The 11,308-nt window shown below is 35.5% G+C and overlaps 1 protein-coding gene across 2 annotated transcripts in view; it reads right to left on the bottom strand.

The window, feature by feature from the left end:
- Nucleotides 1-241: 241 nt before the first annotated feature.
- Nucleotides 242-11,308, bottom strand: part of LOC123935823 (probable ubiquitin carboxyl-terminal hydrolase FAF-X) — a 157,555-nt gene continuing 146,488 nt past the window's right edge. For both annotated transcript variants that reach the window (XM_045996623.1, XM_045996624.1), the window contains exons 39-45: nt 8,983-9,168; nt 8,159-8,379; nt 7,984-8,072; nt 3,645-3,801; nt 3,301-3,513; nt 2,819-2,914; nt 242-1,797 (exon numbers count right to left, since the gene is read on the bottom strand). In XM_045996623.1, the coding sequence (XP_045852579.1) occupies nt 1,660-1,797; nt 2,819-2,914; nt 3,301-3,513; nt 3,645-3,801; nt 7,984-8,072; nt 8,159-8,379; nt 8,983-9,168 (1,100 nt within the window). In that variant the 3' untranslated portion in view covers nt 242-1,659. The remainder of the gene's footprint in view (nt 1,798-2,818; nt 2,915-3,300; nt 3,514-3,644; nt 3,802-7,983; nt 8,073-8,158; nt 8,380-8,982; nt 9,169-11,308) is intronic.

The raw sequence follows: 11,308 nt of genomic DNA, 5'->3' as shown, positions 1-11,308 counted from the left end.
CAGATTCCTTCCTGAGCTGGGAACCAGAAACAGGTTGATCCCAGGACCCTGAGATCATGGCCTAAGCTGAAGGCAAATGCTTAACCTGAGCCACCCAGGTTCCCCAAAAAGTAAATAATTTTAAGCACTAAGATGCAGTGTCTGAAATGTTGGATTCAGTGTCATGCCAATATATGTTATACAAATTATGTTTAAGAACAAAAGAGGAACAAAAAAAACCCCACAAAAGACAAAATTCTTCTTAAATCAAATTCTATTTGTGAGTTCAGCAAAATAATTTTTATAAAACAAAACAGCAAAATATTTAAATAGTATAGGACAGGCTGTATCTGTTTGCAGGATATTTGGTTTTTAGACAGGTTTCAAAATATTACACACATTCAAAAGTTACGAATTCTTTTTTAAACACAGGATTAACTCATGAGCTATAGAATCCTGAAACAAATGTTTATTCTAAAACAGTACTTCAGAATTATATTAACTAACCAGAAGTTTATGTTTTTTAATTAAATACCATAACATAAGAGTTTTGGAATGGAAAAGGAACTGGGACAATTCTTGCTTTCAAGTAAAATTGTGACTGACTAGAAAACCAGCCAGACATTTAGGTGCAATGGTACTTCAAAATATTGTAGGATTCTGATGATGTCCACTTCGGTGGGCTTCTGTAAAAGTATCACCTAATAAACTCTATTGTAAAACAAAACAAGCACACAAAATACAGTCGTCTATTATGCTTCACACATTCTGGGGTAGCAAAAGCTTGCATATTCTTTTTAAAGTTTTTTAAAAAATTCCTATAACCAATACTTTCACATTCCTTTTCCCATCAAGAGACTGAACTGTCAAACTTTAAATATAAAGAATATATGAGTAACTGAAAATTGCCTCTCTGTCACATTTTTCCTCTTGTTTTATATGTACGCTAGGTGTAAGAAATAAAAACTTCTAGGTAACAGAACTGTCACTTTGGGGGAAACTGCGATCATTCAGGTGATTTTGTCTTCACTGGCTACACAAACTTAGTGTGACGCCATGCTAAATGTTACAGCATCATTATAGCTTTAAACTGGTTAACCAGAATAAAAAGGTAATGAAAAATATCCAGACACAATATTACAACACCAGTTTTTCCACACCATCCATACAATTCAAGGTTACCAATCAGCCTTACATGGCTCTAGTAACTAAGAATTAACAAGAAACCAATGGTGTGATTGTTATGGATGGGCTGTTTTATATTACCTTTTTTGGTTTTATTTTTGGTAAAGGATTTGATCCAATTGCCACGAAGCAGACAATACTGGATGCAGAATGCAGCAACAGAACAAGAAAATTATTTTTTTGAACTGTGACTCTTCATCAAAAAAAAAAAAAAAATTCTCTTGGTTAAGAATTAACAGTCAAACATTAATATACTATATACATCTTTGCCATTTACATATTTGTATCAGCCATTTAATACAAAACACTATACACTTTCCCCTGCAGGTGGCTTATATATATTGACAACAAATTTCTGCAAATGAGACAGTGAATAGCCTCTCTACTTCATGCTGAACAGTTTCTCTTGTTTTGAATATCAGCCAGACACAGAAAAAGTTTGGACAGTAAGGCCTGAGTGCATGGTCTTAAAGGAAGCAGTTAATGATAGGTATTTCACTGATCCTTCATTTGAGATAAGGATACTTCTTCATTGCTTTCAAAATTTTCTTGTGTGTGTTGGCCAGTTTTTTGGTGGTTGTTCAAGTGTTGTGCTGCTGGCCCTGTATATGGCTGTCCATGCACATGATTATTCTGAGAGGGTGAAAGAGAGCAGTATGTCAAACTTTTAATATATTAAAATTAAAGTGAAAAATCATAGGATAAAGTTTGTGTAAAAGTAGACATGTCTGTTCTAGGGATTTATCTAAAAACAATAATGTAGTAGTTATAAATTAACCTATAATTCAGTTCCAATATTCTAAGGAATTTTAAGTATGATATAATACTGTTTCAAGAAAATGTGTCTTTATGATAAAACTGGATTCTATTTTCACAAGGGAAGTATTTTAAAAGTGTTCATCACCAAATATTCCGCTAATAGAACTGGTGCTCTCACTGCGATCCACAGACCAGCAGCATCAGTATCACCTGGAAAGTTGTCAGAATACAGTCTTATACTCCACCTCTGATGGTCAGAAATCGTGGAGCTGGAACGTAGCAACCTGTTTTTAACAAGTGCCCTTTACATGATTCTGAGGCATATTAAATTTAAAGACCTCAGTTAGTCATGTTTGTGGTTTAAAGTTAGGACAACGATCTTTCCTGAAACGTTTCCCCAAATTCTTGTTTTTGAATGAAAGTTGAACTGTTCATGTATATTTCTTACCAGTTATCATTTTTCCCCAATGACTCATCATCTACTGAAATCACTCAAACTGATTTTGTAAAACATTTTTACTGCAAAGGAATATTGGGGCAAACGTAACCAAGATATGTTTGTCTTAACATTTCTTCAACAGTTACTAATTTTATGTTCATGTGAAGTATCACATATTTTTATTAACCGTAATAGCACAAGAGTATTACCTAACTGGCCAGGAAAAATGCCCTAAGGGTAGACTGAAACATGCTGCAACATGACCCCACCTCTAACCACTCTCTTCCTCTGATCATCCTGGCAAAGCTATTATGAATAATCCCTTTATTACTTCATAGTCAGAGCTGAAAATTTACAAAACATATTATAACTAAATTCTCTTTTTTTGGTAAAGTACAAAAACTTACTGAATAAAAACAAAAACAAAAAATCATAACCCACTGAAGTCTTATTTACCTGTTGACAGTGAGATCCAGATGAATGAAGATACAATGGGGTATCTTCTGGTAGAGATGACTCATGCTCATCTGGAGCATCTTGATCATCTGGCTCCTAATTTTAAATTAAGAGATTAGTAATTTGATTATGAAAGCAACTTTAAATTTGTTTTAATTTCCTTTTGAGAAAAAAGTTTAAAAATGTACCAGCTGACTGTTCACTATTTTTTTCATTTAAAGCAAATAAATTAACTAACAATTAGAGAAAAAAATTAGATTTTTCCAGATATGTAATTTTTAGAAAATTTCACAGGAATTTCTCTAACAAAGGAGTTACTAAGTTCATTTGACTCCTTAAAAACAAAATCAAGCAACACAAAAATTAAAGCCAACAAACCCACAATTTTTTGAAATTAATAAACACTGGCCTATATATATAAAAAATTACTTTTTTTTTCTTCCGTTTTTATCTGCTGCCCTTTTGGTGGCTTTTTTTTTTACCTCCTCTGGGCAGAGTTCACAAGCTTTTGCAAGAGTCATCCTTGCACTATGTGATCTCTCCAAAAAATAGCCATTTGATGTTTCATTGCTTTGCACTGGAGGAGACCAATTATTGTAAGCATATTGAGGATTGCCAGTATATGGTCTTCTTTCAAGTTCATCTCCAAGCCATTCCACTGCCCAGGTCCACTTTCTTTTAAGATCTCCATTACCCTTCAAAATGAAAAAATTTAGAATAATTTTCAATGCTAACTTAATTTCTAAGCCCAAATTTTCACAATTCTTTTAAAGTAGTTTTTAATTATGGTACAGATTATTAAATGATATGAGAAAAAAACTCTCACCTGCAATATCTGGTAAGCAATAGCACAATTGCTAAAGAGTGCTACCATACATTTTATACACTGGTATGCTCTTTTTTGATAGTGATTCTTAGAGCGCTGAACTGTATCAAACAAACCATCTCGATCATCTGGGATTCCTTTAAGTGCATTATGAATTCTAAAAAAGAATCAAATATAAATATTTGTAGTATTTTGTAGCTAACACTGTGCCATTTAATACATGTTTTGATGTACTCATCAAATCCATTTAACCCTAGAGTTAATTACCTAAGGAATAAACCCATTTAAAAGATTAAAAAAATAAGTATAGAATTCAGTTTGCCTACTGTCATAAGCCAGCAAGGTGGAGAGATGGCTAAAGTCTGACTGAAAAGTCTGAAGTCTTACTCAAATTATTAACCCGGATTATTTTGCTAACTATAAATTAAATGCATCAGTAATACTGAATTAAGGATTAAAATTAACTATATGTCTGCAAGACTGCTTCAGTTGAATATAATTTCAGTTTGATCAAATTACTGAGTCAGAGCATTCTTTTAAAAAGATTTAATTTATTCTAGAGAAAGAAGGGAGAGTGTGAGTGCACATATGCAGGAGGCAGAGGGGCAGAGGGAGAGGTAAAGAGAGAACCTCAAACAGACTTCCCACTGGGCATGGACCCTCACAGAAGGTTTAATCCCATAACCCTGAGACCATAATCTTAGCCAAAACTAAGAGCTGGACGCTTAACCGACTGAGCCACCCAGGAGCCCTGCAGATCTTTTTTTTTTTTTTTTTTTTTTTTTTTTTTTTTAAAGACTGCAGAGTCTAGTGACTATGGAAGTGACAAAATTTCACAGTACAAAATGAACTTGAATTCAAATCATTAGAATATACATATGGCACATAAAGCAATTTTTACTGGCAAGAGTAAACTTGACTGATTTGCACTGCAGTTCTAACCAAGTATCAGCATAACATTTTATACATCCAGTTACTTCTTGTTTTTCTCAAAAGCCAATTTAAAATTGTGGGCAAAATGTGCCTTCTTTCTTTTTTAGAAGGACCTAGATAGAAAGTGTCTAGAAAAATTCTCCTTTTCACCATTTACCTTACTGACTAGGAACATCATTATATTCTAAATAAAAAACCTATTTTTTGGTTTTGTGTTATGTTTTTATTTTGGTAATCTTTACCCAAAACCTGGGCCTCGAACTCCCAACCCCAAGATCAAGAGCTGCATGCTCTTCTGATTGAGCCAGGCGGGCACCTGTTTTGTGCTTTTACTTTGCAGTATACACACTTCATAATCCAAATCTTGTTTATCTTGGAAACAATGGTATTGTAATATATACTCTACTTTATTCTTCAGTTTTAGGTGATAATGAAGTCAGTCGGTATTTTTGCCACCTTATCTTTACTACAACTGCTTTTTATATCCATTGTAAACCATATTATCTTTACCTGTCCTGTTGCCTATTACTGGTGTGGCACATAACAGATATTTTGTAATGTAAACTAAATGTTCATTATAATCTCACTCTTATGTAGAATTTAAGAAACAAACAGATGAACATGTGGGAAAGGAGGGGGAAAAAAGGGAGAGAAAAACAAACCAAGAGAACACCTGAGGGTTGCTGGGGGAGGTGTGTAGGGGTAGATGGAAGTAACTGGGTGATGGGCATTTAGGAGCGCAGGTAGTAGAATGTGCACTAGGTATTCTTTGTAAATGATCAATCACTGAAATCTACTTCTGAAACCAGTATTACTGTATGTTAACTAACTAGAATTCAAATAAAATTTAAAAAATAAATCAAATTCTCTCATGATACTGAAATAGGTAGTGAGTAATAAACAAGTGTAGGTTGAAACTTTTAATACTTTTGTCTCATGGTGACTGGTTTTGGTTAATGCTATTTTGACATTAACTGATTTGTTTGAAATCCGTGATGGCTAATTAGATGACAAATTAAAATAATAATTCAAAAAGTCTAGTATTTCAGCTCCCCTGAAATTCAAGATTGTAATGATTAAGCACTACAAATTTATAAAATAATGTAGGATGCTTGGGCAGCTCAGTCAGTAAAGTGCCAGCCTTGACTCAGGTCATGGCCTGGGATTGAGTCCCACTTCAGGCTCCTGCTCAGCAGGGAATCTGCTTCTTCCTCTCCCTCTGCAGCTCCCTTGCTTGTGTCTTTCTTACAAAGAAAAAAGTAAAATCCTAAAAAAAAAAGTATTTTCATCTTTTTCTTTTGATTATGGCTAATGGGTGACAATATTTGTCACAAATTATATTTGTTTCCTTTTAAAATAAACTATTATAAAACAATGCTTTTGCAAGAAAAATGAGGGATATTGGGTAACTAATTCTGAATCATAACTTGTGGGCCCCTGGGTGGCCCAGCTGTTTAAGTGTGCTGATCTCAGCTCAGTTCTTGAGCTTAGGGTGGTGAGTTCCATCCCCGTACTGGCCTCCAACTGGGTGTGGAAACTACTTAAAAAAATTTTTTTTTCTGTGGGCTTAATTTTATGGCAAAGAACATTTAGAGGAATTTGGGGATGAAGACTTAGAGTAGAATAACTTTAGTTCTAAGAAATTAACACTTTTGGGACACCTGGGTGGTATAGTCAGTTAAGCATCTGCCTTTGGCTCAGGTCATGATCTCAGGGTCCTGGGACCGCCTCATGGGGGGGGTCCTGGCTCAGCGGGGAGTCTGCTTCTCCCTCATCACCCTGCTTATGCTCTCTCAATTAAAAAAAAAAAAAAAAAAAGTTACCGCTTTTACCTCTTCATATACTTATAAAAACCACTAAAAGACTACGATTACTTTTAGAAACTAAATGTTACCACATAACTAATTAAAGAACAAGTACAGGGGCATCTTGGTGGTGCAGTCAGTTAAATGTCTAAACTTTTGGTTTGAGCTCAAGTTGTGATCATAGGGTGGTGACATCCAGCCCTGTGTAGAGCTCTTCCTGAGTGCACAATCTGTTTAAGACTCTCTCTGCCCCTCCCTAGTACCCCTCTGCCCTACCAACATTCACTAAGACAAATAAATCATTAAAAATGAAACAAAATTAAAAAACCTCATGTATAAAATAATCTGAAAATATTTATATGGAGCTTAAATACTTATCAAAAGACTATGCTAATTTTCTTTCTTTTTTTCAGATTTATTAGATAGAAGACAAGATGAAACACAAGTGGGGGAGTGGGAGTGGGAGAAGTAGGCTTCCTGCTGAGCAGGGAGCCCAATGTAGGGCTCGATCCCAGGACCCTAGTATCTCGACCTGAGCGGAAGGCAGATGCTTAAAGACTGAGCCACCATGAGCCCCCTTAAGCTACTTTTCTTATTAAAAAAAAAAAAAAAAAAAAAAAAAGGTAAAAAACATTAAGAAGAAAAAAAACTAATATTAAGAGTGAAACTGGAACTTTAGGTGAAAACATTAAAAATGAAACAAAATTATATTTGTTTTAATTTTTAAAAAACATTTTATTTGACAGAGAGAAGAGAGAAAGAACAGATAGGGGGATGGCAGAGGGCGAAGAAGCCAGATGTGGGGCTCTATCCCAGGACACTGAGATCATGATCTGAGCTGAAGGAAGATGCTTAACTGACTGAGGAGCCACACAGGTGCCCCTTCATTTTAATTTTTTAATTATTATTTCTTTTTTTTAAATGAAGATTTTAATTTTAAGTAATCGCTATACTGTGGGGCACCTGAGTGGCTTAGTTGTTAAGCATCTGCCTTCAGCTGGAGTTGTGATCCTAGGGTCCTGGTATCGAGCCCTGCACTGGGCTTCCTGCTTGGCAGGAGGCGTGCTTATCCCTCTCCCACTCCCCCTGCTTGTTGTTCCCTCTCTCGCTGTGACTCTGTCAAATTTAAAAAAAAAAAAAAATTTTTTTTAAAAAACAGAACAAAAAAAGTAATCTCTACACTGAAACTGGGGCTCAAACTCACAATCTTTTTTTTTTTTTTTTTAAAGATTTTATTTATTTATTTGACAGAGAGAGATCACAAGTAGGCAGAGAGGCAGGCAGAGAGAGTGAGAGGGAAGCAGGCTCCCTTCAGAGCAGAGAGCCGGACTTGGGACTCGATCCCAGAACCCTGAGATCATGACCCGAGCGGAAGGCAGCGGCCTAAACCACTGAGCCACCCAGGCGCCCCTCAAACTCACAATCTTGACATCAAGAGTCAAATGAGCCAGCAAGGCACTCCTAATTTCTTATTACTGTTTCTAAGATAAAACATTAACAGAGCTTCAAGAAATGAAAGTATATTTGGCAGCTGGTAATTTCAATTATTATTTCTAGAACCTAGAAAAATGTATATTCTGGTAGCAAAAGTATGTATTCACCTGTGAGTCTGCCAAGAATCTTCAATAAGTAAAATCTGCAAAAGTAAATCCAAATATGGCCGAAGTTCATAGGTGTATGAATATGCAACCTAGAACAAGTAAAAGATAGTTGAATTACTAATTTAAAGGAATCTAAATCAAGTTATGGACATGTGAATGTTTATTTTCCTCTCACCTGCCAGAGAAGTTCACTGAGGACAGTAGAAGAGAACTGAGGATTCTCCCAGCAGCAAAAACGAAGCAATTTGATGGTTTCCTCTGAGTTACAGCAGTCTTCGATAATTTTCTTCACATAACTTGTTCTCACGAACAAAATGTCTGCCACATTCTGCTGAATTGGCATTATAGGCTGTGATAAATTAGGATCACCAAAAGGATTGGGAAGAGGGGGATTACCTAGAATAGATCATCAGTAAAAAGCCAATTAACTTCTATAAAAAATTGTACTGAATTTTTTGCTTCAAAGACTGACTATAAATTAACTTTCCTAAGTCCAGTAAAATATTCATTAAAATAATCAGATGTATTCCAAGATGGTAAGATCCAAAAAAAAAATGCAAACACTGACACTGAAGACAAAAAAAGTAAAAAATTTTAAGCCAACAATTTCATAACTTAAGGATTTATCAGAGTAGGTAGTAAATTTATTTATTTATTTATTTATTTATTTGACAGAGAGAAAGATCACAAGGAGGCAGAGAGAGAGGAGGAAGCAGGCTCCCTGCGGAGCAGAGAGCCTGATGAGGGGCTCGATCCCAGAACCCTGAGATCATGACCTGAGCCGAAGGCAGCGGCTTAATCCACTGAGCCACCCAGGTGCCCCGTAGGTAGTAAATTTTTAAAAATTCTCTTTGAACATGTGAAACAGCTTCATGGTTTAAAAAAATAACAAAAACATGAGCCTTCAGGCTTTTAGTTCATTTTTATAAATATTCAGAGATTTAAGTAATACAGAAGTCTACGATTATTGTTATGATATAGAATAAAAATCTACTTTACCATTGATTGAAGACTGCATTCTTGATGAGACATTGCAACAGCGGATCAGCTGAGACACTACTGAATATAACTTGCCCAATTCAGCATACTGATACTTGATTGGAGGACCTGGTCCTTCATCTAAAGACACTAGCATAAATGTAGCAGGTACACTCAATTTCAGAAGCTGTGTCTTTTCTGCTATGCCTATCAAAAAGGGGAGAAGAATACATGTTGGAGAAATAAAAATTAGAATGGCAAGTGTTGCACTAAATAATTATCTAATATAGCTGCATATAGTTTTATGCAAGTTCATCTACTCTGTTTAGACTACAGAAATACAAGCAGAACAAAAAATACATTGATTTAGTTTAATTATTCTAACTGAAATTGTGACTGTGGGATTCCAGTAATACTGAACTCTAAGGAAATAATACTCTTTGGATCTAGAGACCTAAGAGTGGCCTAGATGGCAACTCTCATCATTATAAAGTAAGGTAGGGGCACCTGGGTGGCTTGGTTGGTTATGTGTCTGTCGTTGGCTCAGTCATGATTCTAGGAGGTCTTGAACCTGAACCCCTCATTGGGCTCCCTGCTTAGCAGGGAGTCTGCTTCTTCATTTCCCTTTGTCCCTCCCCAACTCCTGTTCATGTTCTCTCTCTCTCTCTCACCAATGAATGAATAAATAAATAATAATTACTTTTTAAGGGTTCATTTATTTATTTGAGAGAGTGAGCGAAAATGCACGTGCACAAGCAGGGCGAGTGGGAGATGGAGGAGGAGGCTCCCTGCTGAGCAAGGAGCCCAATGAGAGGTTCAATCCCAGGACCTGGGGAATCATGACCTGAGCCAAAGGGAGACACCTAACTGACTGAGCCACTCAGCAGCTCCTAAAAAAAAAAATTGATAAAAAAAAATAGTCAGGTAGTGAAGACAGTGAAATTAAATCAGAAATAAAATTTCTTTTGTAAACTACCATCCTCTTTTCCTTTCTTAAGCAAAAAATAAAAAAAAAAAAAAAAAGAAAAGAAAAAAAAAGGGGGGAGGAGGTCTAAATTTGCTATTTCTACCTCCCTTATTTTTCCAAATCTCATGACCATTTAGTGCCTGTCTTTACCTTTCTTTGAAGGTAAAAACAGATCCTAATTCCTATTTCTCAAAACTCTTTAACCTTGGATTTCCTCTCTCATTTTCTTTTTACCTCTTTCTTGCTATTTCTTTATCTTACTTGTGGATTCTTCTTTCTAGCTATGAAGATGGTGTTTCTCTAAAGTTCCCATTCTCCTGACCCTAGTTACTTTTCTTGTGATTAAGTCGACAGTATTAGATATTCATTGAAATGATTTAAAATTTGGATATACACATCTCACTGTTCACTGAACTTCTTCTTTAAGTGTGGAACATACTTTTAATCTTCCCAAATGAGTTCCTCTTCCTATGTTTCCTCTCAGTAATGGCACCACTACTCTCTCACTTCAAGTGATATCTTGGTGTTTTTCTTCAAAAAAAAAAAAAAAAAAAAAAAAAAAAAAAAAAAAAAAATTTTTTTTTTTCAAGTAATCTCTATACCCATGTGAGCTTGAACCCAAGATCAAGAGTCCCATGGTCTACTACTGAATGAGCTAGTAATCAGTATCATCGTTCTGAGACAAATATTAATAAATAGGCCTCCCTTAAACCCCAGGAATATGTTCCAAGACCTCCAAGACTTGATGTATATATATACTGTGTTTTTCACCCATACTCACATACTTTATAAGTTACACATGATAAGGGATTAACAACAATAACACAGAACAATTTTTTTTTTTAACACAGAACAATTTTAACAATGCACTGTAGTAAAGTTATGTGGATATAATCTTTCTCTCAAAATACCTTACTATACTCTACTCACCATTCTTCTAGTGATGATGTGAGATGATAAAATGCCTGTGTGAATGTTGTTGTGATGTAATGTTAGGCTACCACTGACCTCTCAGCACCTCAAGGGGAGGATGAGATGCATCTAGACCACAGTGCACATGACTGAAACCACAGACTGAAACCAGTAAGTAGTTGGGGATGGGTGGGGACTATTGTGTGCTGTAACGGTTCTCAATAACCTCATGATAAACTAAAAACTTTTTCTCACAAGACAAACACCATGTGTTAGAGCATCTTGCTAATTCCTTCTTGTATGCCATATCTTTCACCAATTCAATTCATACTGAGTAACTTTCACATTGTCCAATAAGCCATTCACTCTGTTTACCAACAAATTCCCATATTACTTTCTCCAGCAAGCCCTTCTTACTCTCTAAGTGCAGTTCAGATATGCCTTGGATGTGTATGATAGCACTTGTAT

The sequence above is a fragment of the Meles meles genome, chromosome Y (genome assembly GCF_922984935.1).
Source record: "Meles meles chromosome Y, mMelMel3.1 paternal haplotype, whole genome shotgun sequence".
Classification (NCBI taxonomy): domain Eukaryota; kingdom Metazoa; phylum Chordata; class Mammalia; order Carnivora; family Mustelidae; genus Meles; species Meles meles.
The sequence above is the reverse complement of the archived record's forward strand: the minus strand, read 5'-3'. Positions and strand labels throughout refer to the sequence as shown.